The 17,849-nt window shown below is 45.5% G+C and overlaps 1 protein-coding gene across 2 annotated transcripts in view; it reads left to right on the top strand.

Annotated features, from left to right (window-relative positions):
- Positions 1-2,195: 2,195 nt before the first annotated feature.
- The window catches only part of LOC115476721 (cytochrome P450 3A29-like), a 50,134-nt gene continuing 34,480 nt past the window's right edge, over positions 2,196-17,849 (top strand). Inside the window, exon 1 of one of the 2 annotated variants that reach the window (XM_030213271.1) lies at positions 2,196-2,344. In XM_030213271.1, the coding sequence (XP_030069131.1) occupies positions 2,271-2,344 (74 nt within the window). In that variant the 5' untranslated portion in view covers positions 2,196-2,270. Of the gene's footprint in view, positions 2,345-7,926; positions 8,268-17,849 lie in introns of those variants that run through there. The other variant, XM_030213272.1, reaches the window with a different exon arrangement.

The following is a 17,849-nucleotide window of genomic DNA, read 5'->3' as shown; positions in this document are numbered from 1 at the left end:
TGTTGAACAGCTCGGTGAATGCCAGCTTGGTCCTGCACTTAGTATGAGTTTTCTCAAGATAAGCGCTTTTTCTTAGTTGTACTTTCAACACTGAGGGGTCCTTTTACAAAGGGGCAATGAAAAATGGCTTGCAGTAGTGTAGGTGCGGGTTTGGGGCACGCTCCGATCCATTTTTCAGCGCGCCTATAAGAAAGGCCTCTTTTTTTTGCCAAAAATGGATCAAAATTGCCGCGTGTCCATTTTGGGTCTGAGAGCTTACCGCCAGTCATAGACCTAGCGATAAAGAATCTGGGCGGTAATGACCTATGTGCGTCAAATGCCACTTGGCGCGCGTGTGTTACGCATGCCAGAAAATAGAAAACATTTTTCAGATGCTGCATGCTGTCAGCAATCGTTGTCTAGGGATGGTCCCAAATCCAGTTCACAGAGGCAGTAGGTTCATAGAAGCAGTCGGATCCAGCAATCCCGACACATGCCAAAATTGAAAATACCGCAAGGGCCACAAGGTAACCGGGCGTTAACTCCAATTTGGCATGCGTTCGTTGTGCGTAGGCGCCTTCACGGCTTAGTAAAAGGAGCCCTTAGAGACTGTATTATAAAAGTGCAGAAGCAGATATCTAAAAAATATAAATTTGGGGGGGGGCTTAGAAGGTTTTTTGCTGATGATGATCAATTAGATTAATTAAATCTGCTAAGATTTTAAGTTCTTTGAGGCTTTTTCCTTCCTTTTTCAAAAAATTCTTTCAAAATATTTTTTCAAAATCTTTTTCAAAATATGTTTTAGAAATTTAAAAACTTATTTTTCAGTTTGTGGATTATCTTTTGTTATTTGATCTATCTCTAATGAATACGCACAAGAGATTTGTGTCTAACGGAGGTGACAGGTATGCAAATCTCTCTCATGCATATCCATTAGGGATATCCTGAAAACCGAATTGGACTGTGGACCCCTAGGACAGGTTTGAGTATCCCTGGTTTATAAGGTGCCACAAGCCTCTCTATATCAGTTTGGTTACTACAGACTAACAGGGCTGCCTCCGAAAGCTTACAGTGGCCCATCCTGCTTCATAATACTAATTTGCATTTTTTTTGTAGTGCTTCTAGACAGGGGTGACAGCCTCAGTCTTCGAGCGTCATGACCAGTTGGGATTTCAGGATTTCCCTAATGAATATGCTAAAACCTGTCATTTCTTTCTCTATAATATCAGCAAAATTCGCCCTTTCCTTTCTGAGCACACTACCAGAACCCTCATCCACACTCTCATCACCTCTCGCTTAGACTATTGCAACTTGCTTCTCACAGGTCTCCCACTTAGCCATCTCTCTCCTCTTCAATTTGTTCAAAATTCTGTTGCACAACTAATATTCTGCCAGTGTCGTTATGCTCATATTAGCCCTCTCCTCAAGTCACTTCACTGGCTTCCTATCCGTTTCCGCATACAGTTCAAACTCCTCTTATTGACCTATAAGTGCATTCACTCTGCAGCTCCTCAGTACCTCTCCAATCTCATCCCTCCCTACATTCCTCCCAGGGAACTCCGTTCACTGGGTAAATCTCTCTTATCTGCACCCTTCTCCTCCACTGCTAACTCCAGACTCCGTTCCTTTTATCTTGCTGCACCATATGCCTGGAATAGACTTCCTGAGCCGGTACGTCAAGCTCCATCTCTGGCCGTCTTCAAATCTAAGCTAAAAGCCCACTTTTTTGATGCTGCTTTTAACTCCTAACCCTTATTCACTTGTTCAGAAACCTTATTTTATCATCCTCACTTTAATATTCCCTTATCTCTTGTCTGTCCTAATTAGATTGTAAGTTCTGTCCAGCAGGGACTGTCTCTTCATGTTCAAGGGTACAGCACTGCGTAAGTCTAGTAGCGCTTTAGAAATGATAAGTAGTAGTAGTAGTAGTACATCAAAAAGGTGGGCTTCTAGCCTAGATTTGAAGACGGCCAGAGATAGAGCTTGACGTACTGACTCAGGAAGTCTATTCCAGGCATATGATGCATAAAATGAATTTGCCAGTTCATGTAAATATATCTCATTCACATTTGTTGTGGATATGATGTAAAACCAGGCTGACGGGGTGTGTCCTAGAAACTAGTTTGCCAGCTGTGGTTCTGACTTCTAAGCTGTCCCACTGGGCAAGAAAAGGTCCAACCCACAAGTCACCTGACCGCTGAGAAGAAAACAAGAAACAGCTGGGCTGCTTCTTTCCATTAGCAATCAGAGGACAGAAACAGTGAGGTTGTGGCAGACTGAGGCAGAGAACGATGATGGATTTTCTTCCAAATTTCTCCATAGAAACCTGGACTCTGCTTATCGCATTTCTGACCCTCCTCTTTCTGTAAGTACTGAGTGTAATAACAGCTTGGGAACTTCTTGAGTTTGCACCAAGGCTAAGAACTGGTTTTACAAGGGAGCCCAGAAGATCCTCTGCCCCATTTAACAAGCTATTTAAAAGACATGAATTGTGCAGCCAGAGCTAAGACGGAGGGATGGGGGGAATGGATGTGAATGACACTGCCCTGGAAGGGACTGGGGAAAGACGAGATGTTCACCTGTCCTGGACTTCTTACATTTTGTACTGCCTGAGGTTTTTCAGAATTTAAGTCTGAAAAGCATTAAGTAATAATTATCACGTTAAGTAATAATGTGTAATGGAAGATCTGTAGAGCTTACAACCCAGTGGAGACACACAGGTACCATGAACAACAGGCTTTGATCAAGGAGAACAAGGATTTGAGATTCTTAATGGAGGGGGGGGGGGGGGGTCAGTATATCCCTAATGAATATGCATGAGAGATATTTGCATATAATGGAGGTGACAGGCATGCAAATCTCTCTCATGCATATCCATTAGGGCCTGGACTGTGGACCCCTAGGATAGGTTTGGGTATCTCTGGTCTATGAGGTACCACTAGAGAATGACACAGGGACAAGGTTTGTCTCCATCCCCGCCCCGTCCCCGCAGGCCCTGATCCATCCCCGCTCTGTCCCAGCAAGTTCTGTCCCCGTCCCTGCCCAGTGGGATCTGTCCTCATCTGCAGAAGCCTCAAACACTTATGATTTTATATTTAAATCATTTTATTAAAATATAAAAAGGAACAATATGCTGTGCAACTATTGTGTATAAATTACAAATAGAGAACAATAATAACAATGAGCAGCTATAATAACCCTCCTTCCCACCACCACCCTCTACCCTTCCAACCCCAACAATACACCAAGGAATCCTAATTCACACTGTTAAAATGTCCAGGGATACAAAATACAACCCGTTCTGTATGCCCTAGAGGGGAGAAATATGCCCTATGAAGCACTGTTATGTTTTTTTAATCTGTGAATAAATAAGAAATCATCAACAATCTCAGAATTCAATCTATCTCTCTTGTCTTCCACAGTCCTTTCTGGAATAGAAGTTGTCTTCTTAGAGGATGTGCTGGTAGCAGGATGTACCGGATCCCCCATGCAAATTTTGCTAGTTGTGGCCAGTATGTTTGCTTGTTTTTCCAAAAAATCTAAATATCTTTGTAGGCATCACTTAAACATAAAAGTCCAGTTCATTAACAGGCTTCAAAGTAGAAAATGACACTGGTCAAAGTTTGTCCCTGTCCCTGTGGGCTCTGTCCCCGTCCCCGTGGGATCTGTCCCTGTCCCCATGGTTACTGCAGTTCCCCGTCCCCATGGTTACTGCGGTTCCCCGTCCCCGTGTCATTCTCTAGGTACCACTAGCCTCTCTGTATCAGTTTTGCTAACAGGGCTGCCTCCAAAAGCCTTTATTGGCGTACTAAAAGTGGCCCATCCTGCTTCATAATAATAACTTGCATTTTCTTCTAGTGCTGCTAGACCAGGGGGGCAACCTCGGTCCTCAAGGGTCAAAACCCAGTGGGGTTTCAGGATTTCCCCAATGAATATGCATGACATTGATTTGCATCTACTGTTTCCACTATATGCAAATAGATCTAGCGCATATTAATTGGGGAAATCCTGAAAACCTGACAGGGTTGCTGCCCTTCAGGATTGAGGTTGCCCACCCCTGTTCTAGACACATTCAGTGTAGTACAATGCTGATAACTAGTCAGATATGATTAAGTCCATTCCCCCTAAATATCTTACAAATCAACAGGACGATGCTCAGATCTCCTGTGGTAAACCAACACCACAGAAACCATACCACCGGAACACTGCAGAAAAGTAATTCGCCAATGCTCAAAGGAAATGATATTCAAATTATATTCACGCTGTAAAAAGTGAAAGCAAGGGGGGAACATGCTTACCATATATGCAGAAGAGTTTTGCGGTAAGCTAAGCTCCTGCGCACATGCGCCCGGCAAATCTGAATGTGAAAACACACATGGTTTCTGTTTTTCTGCGCTTTAAATAAAAGCTTTTCAATTTTTTAAACTTGTGAACACAGGAAACAGGGGCAAATCTGTGCTTTTCTCTTTTGGGTTTGCTCTGACCGTACACATTCGTTTCTCACTACCAGCGCTTAGGGATTGCACGGACTTCTTCTGCTTCAAGTTATCTAAAACTGGCAGATTTTAAAGGACAGAGTCATGAGAAATCCTCTCTTCAAATCACCCTAATGCCTGCTCTGAGCTTAGCGTTAGTTTTTCAGCAGTAAGGTGGCTTTGTATTGTGGCTGTTCTCTGAGCATGGGAAAGGAATAGGAAATGACCTCATTACATCTGTATGAATGAATCAGCATGCAATTTGCTCTAATCTTTGGCACACTTGTCTTCTGCCATAGAGACTCTGAGCAATTTGTGCTCACTAATGTGGGCGCTGGTCCGGTGCTAACATCCTCTAGCACCCATTATTGGGGCACAAGTACCTAAGACAAAGGAGCAAGTTTGGTGCCACACATCTCCTGGAAATAGAGTAGTAGCCTAGTGGTTAGTGCAGCGGATTTTGATGCTGGAGAATTGGGTTCAATTCCCTCCTTGTGACTGCGGGCAAGTCACTTAATTGCCTGAGGTACAAATAAATACCTGTATATGCTATGTAAACCATTTTGAATGTAGTTGCAAAACCCACAGAAAGGCAGTCTATCAAGTCCCATTTGACATTCTACATGGAATGTTGCTACTATTGAGATTCTGTTGCTACTATTGGAGATTCTACATGGAATGTTGCTACTATTGAGATTCTGTTGCTACTATTTGAGATTCTACATGGAATGTTGCTATTCCACTACCCTGTTTCCCCGAAAGTAAGACATCCCTCGAAAATAAGACCTAGTAGAGGTTTTCCTGAATTGGTAGATATAAGGCCTCCCCCGAAAGTAAGACCTAGCAAATTTTTGTTTGAAAGCAGGGCCACCGAGAGCTGGACAAGGCCGCCCCCCCCCCCACCCGAGGTCACCGGGCCCCCACCCACCCACCCTCCATCGCTCCCGAAACTAACCTTAAATGCCTCCTTTCACCTTCGCAGCAAGCAGCAGCAGGGCAGACCTCTCCTTCCTTCCATGCCCCGCCCTCGCGGACGTTACATCAGGCGAGGGCAGGACACGGAAGGAAGGAGTGGCCTGCCCTGCTGCTGCTTGCTGTGAAGGTGAAAGGAGGCGTTTAAGGTTAGTTCCGGGAGCGACGGAGGGCGCGCGGGCCAACCCCAATCCAACCCTGATGTTTCCCCGAAAAATAAGACAGCCCCTGAAAATAAGACCTAGCGCATTTTGGGGGGCAAAAATTAATATAAGACAGTGTCTTATTTTCGGGGAAACACGCTAGCAACATTCCACATAGAAGCCTGCCCTTGCAGATCAGCAACGTGCCCACGCAGGTTTCTATTTCTGTGAGTCTGACTCACAGAAACAGAAGCCAGCGCGTCCACATTGGTGATCTGCAAGGGCAGGCTTCTATGTGGAATGTTGCTAGTGGAGAAGTAGCCTAGTAGTTAGTGCAGTGGACTTTAAGCCATTGTGACATCACTGATGAGGTTGGCTCTTATTGGTGGAATGAGTGGAGGAGTAGCCTAGTAGTTAGTGCAGTGGACTTTGATCCTGGGGAACTGGGTTTGATTTCTACTGCAGCTCCTTGTGACTCTGGGCAAGTCACTTAGGGGGTATTTTACTTAGGAGCGCTGGCATTTTTGGCGTGCGCTAAATGCTAAAGATGCCCATAGGAATACATTGGCGTGTTCAGCTCATGTCTATTTTAAAAAATTTTTTAAATATATAACCATTTAAATTTTTACAAACGATAAAACAACTTGCCGGAAATACAGAGAAAGTAATATATAGGAATTATTTCAGTCAGGTCATTCTATTCTCTTCCTTAGACCACTAAATGGGAGACAAGGAGATCAATTAACAGTAAACAGTAAACTCTGGGCAAGTCACCTAACTCTCCATTGCCCCATGTAAGCCACATTGAGCCTGCCATGAGTGGGAAAGCGCGGGGTACAAATGTAACAAAAAAACAAAACAAAACGTGGTATTAACCTGATTATCCCCAGATATTTCCTCATCTATTCATTATTCCACATTGATCGTCTGGTTGGCTTCTTCAAGGCCCAATACGGTGTATAGTCAAATCATTTCATTGTCCAATATTAGTTAGAATATACATCTGATTACATTCTCTCTCTTTTAAAAACCAGAAGTTATTTAACAATACATATACTTAAGTCTCTAATTCAAATCCCACTGATTAAAGTAATCCCAGTTTTCACAGGCTTCACTCCTTTTAAAGTAATAATTGAAGAAATATTTCTGAGGAAAACTTTAGGAATACATACCCGGAACTCTGGGAAAAACAATAATCTCGATATTAATCATCTATATTAATATTCATTTTATTATTCAAAGTTTCTGGTCTATTATCATTTTCAAAATCATAACTACTTCTTGCTCGTGTAGAATCATTTGTTATATCAATTTTTCACTCTCAAAAGGTTCAGTTAAATTGTCATGTAACTCTCTAATAAAATTATATCTGAAACAAAATTATTACTGCCACCGTTAGGTCCCGATGGGCTTTCCAGATGATATTCAATGTAACCTCCATGGGAGCCAAAACTTCAAGTTGATTTTTCTTAGGTGTTTAGGAGTGGTTCCGCCGATTCGGATTCTGCTGTAAACGTCCTCCGTTTCAGCATATGTCTCTAACTCACTCCTCTACTCCTTTGGACATGGTGGTTGAACAATTTGGGAGCGATGGAGTTGTTTTTTCCAGGTCCAAGAGCGTTGACGCTCCTTCGCCGCACTAATCAAAGGACTTGCCACCCCTTTCATCTGTGGGCAGTTTGTCGCTCAGAGGTCCCGCACTTGCTGCTCAGGGGACAAAACGCTGGCCATCGGCGGCTGACCACCGGTTGTCCCCTTCCTCTCAGTTAAGGTAACTGCAATTGCAGAGAGGAAATTTACGTAAAGAAGACGAAACTTCAGAGGGCAGCTGGGCCATTGGGCATACGAACTTCAGGTCGCCATCTTTCCACTCTCCCTAGTTTGGGACACTCTTTGTCTGGTTTCTCCTCAGAGGCCTGTCTGATATGGGTAACCCTTCAGCATAGCTTTCTGAGTCATTGAAACACAGAAGCCCCTCCGCCACTACAAGGTGGTGTCCCTTCAGAGGGGAGCGCGTGTCTATTTTTAACGCACGCTAAAAGCACCCGCACGCCTATGTAAAAGACTCCCTTAACAAATAAGTATCTGTATATACAACGTAAACTGCTTTGAATGTAGTTGCAAAACCACAGAAAGGTCGTATATCAAGTCCCATTTCCCTTCCCCTTGTACTAGACCCCTCACACAGCACTCTGTTCAGACCTGCAGTGGTTTGCACTGGGAAAAGTAAGGTCTGAACCATGGCTTCTGTGGTTCGTAGCCCACTGGTCAAAAGCAGGGCTCTGAACCCAGTCCTCGTGACACTGCAAGACAGTTGAGTTTTTAGAATATCCACAATGAATACCCATAAAATGAATTTTTGCACACAACGAGCCGGTTCACCTAAATATATCTCACTCATATTTGGTGTGGATATGATGACTGGGTGTATCCTACCTCTAGCCTGTCCCGCCTCTGGGTGAGGTAAGATATTAACGAGTAAGCTTAAATGTGTTAAGAAAAAAAGCTCAGCCTACCTGTCACGTTGAACACTGAGAAGAGAGCCAAAAACAACAACCAGGCTGTCCCTTCCCTTCAATTGGCAGTCAGAGGACAGAAATAGTGAGGTTATGACCGAATGAGACAGATGATGGATTTCTTCCACATTTCTCCGCAGAAACCTGGACTCTGTTTATCGCATTTCTGACCTCCTCTCTCTGTAAGTGTTGAGTGTAATATGGCTTGGGAACTTTTTGTGTTTGCACCAAGGCAGAAAACTGTTTTTTTTTTTTACAAGAGAGTTGATAAGGTCTCCTGCCCCCCCCCCCCCCCCCATTTAAAAAGGGGCTAAGACGGAGGGAATAGATGTGAATGAACTCTAGGGACTGGGGGAAGATGACATGTTCACCTGTCCGGGATTTCTTAACATTTTGTATTGCCTGAGGTTTTTCAGACTGGTTCAGGAGCCAGATGCACAAAACCTAGCAAGCCAGCAACGTGGTTTTTACACTGGTTCTAGCCGATTTAGTGAGCAAGGAGTAAAGCAAGACATGCACAAAAGGTTTCTACAAGCTAATGAAAGTTGTGCAAAGCTATTATAAAGAGCTATTTACTATACAAATGTCCATGCAAAGCGATGCCTGGCTGTTTTCCAAGCGATGCACAGAAGCAGTTCCTACCTTTACCGTGGAAAATTTAACTGGTGGTCAGGAGCTGCAGGTCCTGCCTAGAATGACGGCTGAAACAGTGGAGGGAAGAATCAGCCCCCTCGGAGCTGATATTGATAAAGGCGTTGCTGTTGTTGGTGGCAGGCATAATCGAGGGTGACTGTTTCACCAGGCTGGCCCCGGCTGCTTCTCCTCACAAGAAAGATTGGGCCTCAGCAGCAGTTCCAAGAGAAGGCTCGCTTTGCACTTGGGTTAAATAGGCTCGTTCCCAAGGCTCATAAAGGTGCCTTTCCTTCCTCGCTAGCTAGCGCTTGAAAGGTAAACCGAGAAATCTGTGGCCATCACACTTCGGACTTTTCTGTTAAATTACTCTTGATGTGTTTCGGTCATTACGTGGGGCTATGCAGCACTGACCAGCTGGGTATTGAACGTTATTTGCTACCACTGTATGTGAAATCCATTTTGCAGGCACAGTGGGGCTACATCGACAGGGAGCAGGTTCCAGCACCTTCGCACCGGTGCCTTACCCACCAGCGCTGCCCCACCCACCGCCCCCGCTGTCTTCACGCTGTCTCCTGTATCGAAAACAAACCCCCCCCCCCAAAAAAAAGCAACAAAAAAAGGCTACCTCTACTGCTTTCATACACGAAGCTTGTCTGGGATGGACTGTGGGGAAGTGTAATGAATTCTTCCCTCCTTCTCTCCCCTCCCCCCCAGGGCCACAGAGAGGGGGGCCAGGGGGAACAAAATTTCCCAGGCTTGGGCCTCCAAGGGGGGCCGGGCACCGCAGTCCCTGATCTCACCCGCCCTCGGCTCCGTCGACCGTCCGCCACCGGGCCGGGCCCCCCGCATTGAAATCATCACATCGCCTCACCTGTCACCTCTGTGACTGAAAGCGCAGCAGCGGCAGATCGGATTCGCCTCCCTTCGGGCCTTCCTCCTTGTGTCCCACCCTCGTCTGATGTAGCTTCCGCGAGGGCGGGACACAAGGATTGAAGGCTCGAAGGGAGGCAAATCCAATCTGTTGCTGCTGCACTTTCAGTCACAAAGTGAGGAGACAGATGAGGCACTGTGATGATTTCAATGCAGGGGGCCTGGCCCAGTGGCGGATGGAGAGGGGCGGGTGGGGACTGCAGCGGTGATGACCTCGGGAGGGGGGGCGGGGCCCCGTGGGCGGCCTTGCCCTGGGCCCAGCCCAGTCTCTCAGTGGACCTGCTCCCTCCCGTGCTAAACATACCTTTGCTGGCGGGGATACCAAAGACCCGCCAGCCAAAAAATACAGTGCCACTGGTTGGGAGGCAGGGATAGCGCTGGGCAGACTTATACGGTCTGTGCCAGAGCCGGTGGTTGGGAGGAGGGGCTGGTGGTTGGGAGGCGGGGATAGTGCTGGGCAGACTTATACGGTCTGTGCCCTGAAGAGCACAGGTACAAATCAAAGTAGGGTATACACAAAAAGTAGCAAATATGAGTTATCTTGTTGGGCAGACTGGATGGACCGTGCAGGTCTTTTTCTGCCGTCATCTACTATGTTACTATGTTTGCTCCCCTTCTCCTAGCGCTGTTTTCTTCCTGAAGAAGTCAGCGGCATGCGATCAGCTGCTAACGCCGGGGCTTCTCGTGCAACATTGCTTTTCTTCTCCTTCCTCTGTTTTCTTACATATCATAAGAATAGCCATACTGAGTCAGACCAATGGTCCATCTAGCTCAATATCCTGCTTTCAGCAGTGGCCAATCTGGATCACAAGTACCTGACAGAATCCCAAAGATTCATACTACCGATTCCAGGGGAAGCAGAGGCTTTTCCATGTCTATCTCAATAGCAGACTGTTGACTTTTCCTTTAGGAACTTGTCCAAACCTTTTAAAAACCCAGATACACTGACCGCTGTTACCACATCCTCTGACAACGAGTTTCAGAGCTTAACTATTTGTTGAGTGAAAAAATATTTCAAGTCACTTAACCCTCCATTGCCTCAGGTACAAACTTAGATTGTGAGCCCTCCTGGGACGGAGAAATATCCAGAGTACCTGAATGTAACTCACCTTGAGCTACTACTGAAAAAGGTGTGAGCAAAATCTAAATAAATAAATATGTGAGAATCTACATGGAATGTTGCTAGTGGAGGAGTAGCCTAGTGGTTAGTGCAGTGGAACTTGGAATGTTGCTACTATTTGAGATTCTGGAATGTTGCTACTCTCTGAGATTCTGTTGCTACTATTGAAGAGTCTACATGGAATGTTGCTACTGTTCGAGATTCTAGATGGAATGTTGCTAGTGGAGGAGTGGCCTAGTGGTTAGAGCACCGGTCTTGCAATCCAGAGGTGGCTGGTTCAAATCCCACTGCTGCTCCTTGTGATCCTGGGCAAGTCACTTAACCCTCCATTGCCTCAGGTCCATACTTAGATTGTGAGCCCTCCTGGGACAAAGAAATATCCCGAATACCTGACTGTAACTCACCTTGAGCTACTACTGTAAAAGGTGTGAGCAAAATCTTAATAAATAAATATGTGTACATTCAAATTAATGCATATAGAATCTGGGGATTAATGCATAAGAGAGTCCTTTTACTAAGCTGCGGGAAAAAGGGCCCTGCAATAGCAGTGGAGGCCATTTTTCCTGCACTCCAGGGTCCTTTTTACTGCAGTGGATAAAAAGCCCCCAAAACAAAACAGCCATGTGATAAGAAGCTCTTACCGCCACCATTGAGGTGGCAGTAAAGGCTCCTGTGGTAACCTGACGGTAACTGGACAGCGGCAATGCCCTGCTCAGTTACTGCCACCCTAACCATTTCTGGGGTTCCCCCCCCCCCCCCCTGGAAATGGTGCATGCTTTACCTGGAACTATGGCCAGTGGCCGCTTTGGGCTGGCAGTAGTCCTGGAATAGCGAGCGGTATGCCCACATTGGGCTTGCCGCCGCTCTGAAAAAGTGCCTCAATATGCATAAATGCAAGGGGGTGTTCACAGGGGAGGAGCTCAGGCGGGTCTAAACCTTGCATGTGTAACTTGTAGAATGGTATGAGTTACAGGCCCCATTTAGCCACACCTACTTATGCCAACCACAGACCTGGCTTAAGAGGGAGCGCCTAAATGTAGGCGCGTTGATGCTCATTTACGTTACACGCATATGTGTTCTTATAGAGCCCACATAAGGTGGTACCTAGCATTACCCCCCCCCCCCCCCTGTATGCCAGTTTATGCCTGTCTAAAACCCACAGAGTGTTTCTAAAATAAGCGTGAGAGTGATGTGTTTTTCATCGGTAGCTTTTGTTTCGTTTTGCGAGAAATGCTCAGCCATATTGGGAAAAATAATCATATCGTCATATAGAATGTTACTGGTCTCCTTTGTATTTGAACAGGACCTTAATAATATTTTGAAACTTTTAACACTCTAAAGACCTGTTTGGTGGCGGGGAAAATTTGGGTTTTTCCTAGCCTACCCATGTAAATGCATGTTAAGATTTGGAGAATCAAAATATATATTTGTTTTTGTTACCCCGCACTTTCCCACTCATGGCAGGCTCAATGCGGCTTACATACTGTATACAGGTACTTATTTGTACCTGGGGCAATTCCTGGCACAGGCAGCTCCTTGTGACTCTGGGCAAGTCAGAGTCACAAGGAGCTGCCTGTGCCAGGAATTTAACTCAGTCCCTCAGCTCCCCAGGACCAAAGTCCACCACCCTAACCACTAGGCCACTCCTCCACTGTTGCTACTATTTGAGATTCTACATGGAATGTTGCTATTCCACTAGCAACATTCCATGTAGAAGTCGGCCCTTGCAGATCACCAATGTGGCCGCGCAGGCTTCTGCTTCTGTGAGTCTGACGTCCTGCACGTACGTGCAGGACGTCAGACTCACAGAAACAAAAGCCTGCGCAGCCTTGTACATGGAATGTTGCTAGTGGAATAGCAACATTCCATGTAGAATCTCCAATAGTATCTATTTTATTTTTGTTACATTTGTACCCTGCACTTTCCCGCTCATGGCAGGCTCAATGCGGCTTACATGGGGCAATGGAGGGTTAAGTGACTTGCCCAGAGTCACAAGGAGCTGCCTGTGCCTGAAGTGGGAATCAAACTCAGTTCCTCAGGACCAAAGCCCACCACCCTAACCACTAGGCCACTCCTCCACTCATTTTATGCCCCAGAACAATTAAAAGTTTTCCTAGATTTGAAAAGGCTTAAATAATATTGGATATGTAATGGAAGAGTCTCCAATCACTGCCTTACTTAAAATGAATAATATTTCTTAATATTCCTTTGTATTTGGTTTCATACCCCCTTAATGCGGTCTAAGAAAGTGAATGTTTATTTTCTTAATGTACAAATTTCTAATTAATGATATTTTACACTGTGTTTCTGTAGACAAGTGTTTGGACTTGTAAAGTTATAAAATTACAATAATAAAAAAAAGAATGTTACTGGGATGTTTCTGTGAGGCAGTTTATTGATTTTTTTAAGCGAATTAGAATTTAAGATAGATATAAGTGAAACGACTCATAAGGATGGTCACGCACTTGATTTTTTTAGCTTATACAGTCAGAATGGGGCTGAAGCGCTTATAGGTCATCAATAGTGGGAAGCAATGGCCTGGACAGATCGTTATATGGTAAACTTTGTTTAGACCTTTAAAAGAATTTACACCTAGGACAAAGTCCCATGTATGTATTGGATGGGGTAAAGTGGATGCGGGAACCGTTTGGCATAAAGAGAGGGGAGAGTTAAGCTCGGAAATATACCAAACAATGGAGTAATGAGTTCAACACTAGGGGATCCTTTTACAAAGGGCTTGCGGTAGTGTAGGCGCGGGTTTTGGGCGCGTGCCAATCCATTTTTCAGTGCGCCTGTAAAAAAGACATCTTTTTTTGCTGAGAATGGATGTGCGGCAAAATCAAAATTGCCGTGCTTCCATTTTGGGTCTAAGACCTTACTGCCAGCCATTGACCTAGTGGTAAAGAATCCGGGCGGTAATGACCTACTCGCGTCAAATGCCACTTGGCGCATGTCCGTTTTGCGAATCTGAAAAGAACAAATATTTTTCAGATGGGCGTATTGGACGCGCGCCAAAAATGAAATTACCACAACAGCCATGCAGTAGTCTGGTGGTAACTCCATTTTGGCACGCATTGGGCACCCGTAGACACTTATGCGGCTTAGTATAAGGGGCCCTCGATGAATTAGCACCTTTAAAAATGAAACGTAAATGTTTAAAGCAGAACTTTTGCTTTACATCAGAGTTGTTGGACTTAGAGAAACGTAGCAGGAAATTGGAGAGATCTTGGAAAAAAAATCAAAGGGTGATGAGATATATAATAAATGGAGATTAAAGATTAAAAAATAGAGAATGCTATTATGCTTGAGAAAAAAAGATTATTTTGAGAAACTAGATGAGTCAGAAAATTAATCTAAGCAGCTTTTCCATATATTTAAATCTTTGACTAAAACTGAGCCAGTGCAATAAAATGTCAACTGATTTACAACCTACATCAGAAGAATTAGCAACTTATTTTCGTAATAAGATTGATACTGTCAGACAAAACCTTGCTGTGTCTACGCAAGATTAGTCAGACTTAAAACAGCAGGAAGAGGCAAAGACTAATCTAGTTTATGGTGGTTTGTTATGGAATGAATTTCCACAAGTAGATGAGAACCCTACTAATTCACTTTTTCAGCGTCTAACAAAAAAATTAAGAGGTCCTTTTACTAAGGTGTGCTGCAAAAATGGCCTTTGCTAGTGTAGGCGCATGTTTTGGACGCACGCAGATCCATTTTTCAGCGCGCCTGTAAAAAATGGTGCTTTCTTTATGACCGAAAATGGACATGCGGCAAAATAAAAATTGGCGCGCGTCCATTTCGGGTCTGAGACCTGACCACCACCCATTCACTTAGCGGTAAGGTCTCACGCGTTAACTGCACGGGAATCACCTATGTGCATTCAGTGCCGATTACCGCCCAGTTAACGCCATGCATCAGAAAATAAAATATATTTTCAGGTGCGCATAGTGGATGCATGTAAAAAATGAAATTACCACAGGGCCATGCGCTAGCCGAGTGGTAGTTTCAAATTGACACGCATTCTGCGCGTGTAGGCGCCAATGCGGCTTAGTAAAAGGGCCCCTCAGTTCTGTATATTCCCTCCCTATCAGAGGCGTAGCCAGACTTCGGCGGGAGGGAGGTCCAGAGCCCGAGGTGAGGGGGCACATTTTAGCTTCCCCCTGGGGCCACCGACCCCCCCCCCCCCGCCATTGTCGACACCCACCCCACCCCCGCCCTGCCATTGCCGACTTTGCCCCCCCTGCCGCCGACTCTCTCGACCACCTCTCCCGCCACCAACCCGCCGTCGCCTACCTTTGCTGGCGGGGGACACCAACCCCCGCCAGCCGAGGTCCTCTTCTTTCCGCAAAAGGCTTGCTTCTGTTTCTGACGTCCTGCACGTTGTACGTGCAGGACGTCAGACTCACAGAACGAAGCCTTGCAGATCAGCTGAAACAGAAACAGAAGGAAGCCTTTTGCGAGAAGAAGAGGACCTCGGCTGGGGGGGGGGGGTTGGGGTACCCCGCCAGCAAAGGCAGGTGACGGCGGGTTGGCGGCGGGGGGGGGGGTCGGGTGGGTCATCAGCAAGGGGGGTCCAGGGTCAAATCTACGGGGGCCCAGGCCCCCCTGGCCCCACGCAACTACACCACTGCTCCCTATGTTTGGTCTGCAAGCTAGGCCTGTAAGCACTCAGACCTTCTGTCATCAGCGTGTTTTGTTTCTCCCTACTGCGGCCTGTATACAGAGTGCATGAGCCTTGATTAATTATCAGTAAATAGCAAATATTGGTATGCACTCCTTGTAAATCACATGACAAGGAGAAACACAGGAGGAACTGAGGCTATGTGGCCCATATATGGCAGACAAAAATTGATATAACCTTTACGGTGAGCGAGACCGAAGACCCCTCCAAAGAAGGAGATGTTTCTCCACAAATATGTGCTTAGGGAACAGGGAAGCCAGGTGTTTCATACAGCTTGTTTGTTTGCTGTTGCTGCAAGGGGGGGAATCATGCTTTACAGATAAGGGATTAACCCATGACCACGAAGTCTGCATGTGAACACAAGCAAGAGAGGATGGTAGAATAAAGGAAACGGCTATTTTTGTGTAATGAGAAAAATAACAGAATATAACCATATATGTGTAACGGAAGAAAACAGGAAAATCCTTACATGAACAGTAAGTTAGAATAAGAGAAATCACATGATGTTGGAGACATGAAACTTTAAACAGTACAAAAGTACAGAATGAGAAAGCCATATTGAGCAGCCTTGTTGTTCAGCCTGTACGTCTTGTTGGCTGTGTGACAACAACTGCTCCAGAGGGATAATCCCTGAGAAATACCAATAAAGACTTCATTTGGTTGCGCCATATCTTAAGTCTGAGCTGTCCCTCTTATTCCAGCCAAGGGGTTTACCTCCGAGGACTGAAGGGTCTTCTCCTCCCAGGGGGCAAGGGATACTTAGATATCTGTCCTTTGTATTTATTAAAAACAATACTACCAGATGTAATAGTTTGGCTAACATTATTTGTTAACACTGGAAATTTTCCATCTGAGCTAGCGTGCATTCTATAAATATCTATTCCAAAATCAATGGGAGCGGAGATGACTAAGGTTGAAAATTACAGACCAGTGACGAGTTTTACATGGCTGGCAAAGTTAATTGAATTTGTTGTTAATGTTCAAATTAATGATTATATCAAACAGTTTAATCTTTTACGTGTTTCACAACATGGCTTTAGAACTTTGTCTAGCAGAGAAACCTTATTATTGAAGATGGTAACAGAAATTAAGAAAGCAGATGACACTTTTTTTCAGCTGCAGGAAAAGGGGCCTTGCAGTAGAGGCGGGGGCTGGTTTTCCTGCGCACCAGGGCCTTAAGTGGGGAGCACTTACCAGCACCCAATGAGGAAAGGCGCAGAGAAGGGCGACAAAAATGATAAAGGGGATGGGATGACTTCCCTATGAGGAAAGGCTAAAGCGGCTAGGGCTCTTCAGCTTGGAGAAAAGGCAGCTGAGGGGAGATATGATAGAGGTCTATAAAATAATGAGTGGAGTTGAACGGGTAGATGTGAAATGTCTGTTCACGCTTTCCAAAAATACTAGGACTAGGGGGCATGCGATGAAGCTACAATGTAGTAAATTTAAAACGAATCGGAGAAAATTTTTTCTTCACTCAACGTGTAATTAAACTCTGGAATTCGTTGCCAGAGAATGTGGTAAAGGCGGTTAGCTTAGTGGAGTTTAAAAAAGGTTTGGATGGCTTCCTAAAGGAAAAGTCCATAGACCGTTATTAAATGGACTTGGGGAAAATCCACTATTTCTGGGATAAGCAGTATACAATGTTTTCTACATTTTTGGGATCTTGCCGGGTATTTGTGACCTGGATTGGCCACTGTTGGAAACAGGATGCTGGGCTCGATGGACCTTTTGGTCTTTTTCCCAGTATGGCAATACTTACGTACTTATGTAGGAGGCGGTAAGGACTTCCACGGTGACCCGGCAGTAACCTGGCAGAGCGCAACGATGCCTGATTACCGTTGGGTTAGCATCGCGCTACCAATTTCCAGGATTATTTTACACTGAGAATGGCACACACTCAAGTCAGAACTACCGCCAGTGGCCGCATTAGTCTGGTGGTAGTTTCGGAATAGTGTTTGGTAAGTCCGTGCAGTGGCGTAATCACAGGTGGGCCTGGGTGGGCCAGGGCCCACCCACTTAGGGCTCAAGCCCACCCAACAGTAGCACACGTTTAGCGGTAGCTGGTGGGTATTCCGAGCTCAGCCAGCTGAAGACATCCCCCTGATGGTAACAAAAACGCTTCTTTCCATGATACTGGCACCTGCGCATGCTCAGTTTTCAGCGCATGCCTGCTGAAGACTGCCAAGGTGGAAAGAAGCATTTTCCCGCCAGCTGAGATCTTTTTTTTGGTGGTTGTTGGGGAGGGGGGGGGGGAGAACACTTGTTGCCCACCCACTTCTTGCCTAGGCCCACCCATAACCTGTAGTCTGCCCCTGAGTCCGCGTTGGGCTTATCACTGCTTTGTAAAAGGGCTCCTTGATGCGATAAATCATGATCATCTGTTATTTAGACTGAGTC

Source organism: Microcaecilia unicolor, chromosome 8, assembly GCF_901765095.1.
Source record: "Microcaecilia unicolor chromosome 8, aMicUni1.1, whole genome shotgun sequence".
Taxonomy (NCBI): domain Eukaryota; kingdom Metazoa; phylum Chordata; class Amphibia; order Gymnophiona; family Siphonopidae; genus Microcaecilia; species Microcaecilia unicolor.
The sequence above is the reverse complement of the archived record's forward strand: the minus strand, read 5'-3'. Positions and strand labels throughout refer to the sequence as shown.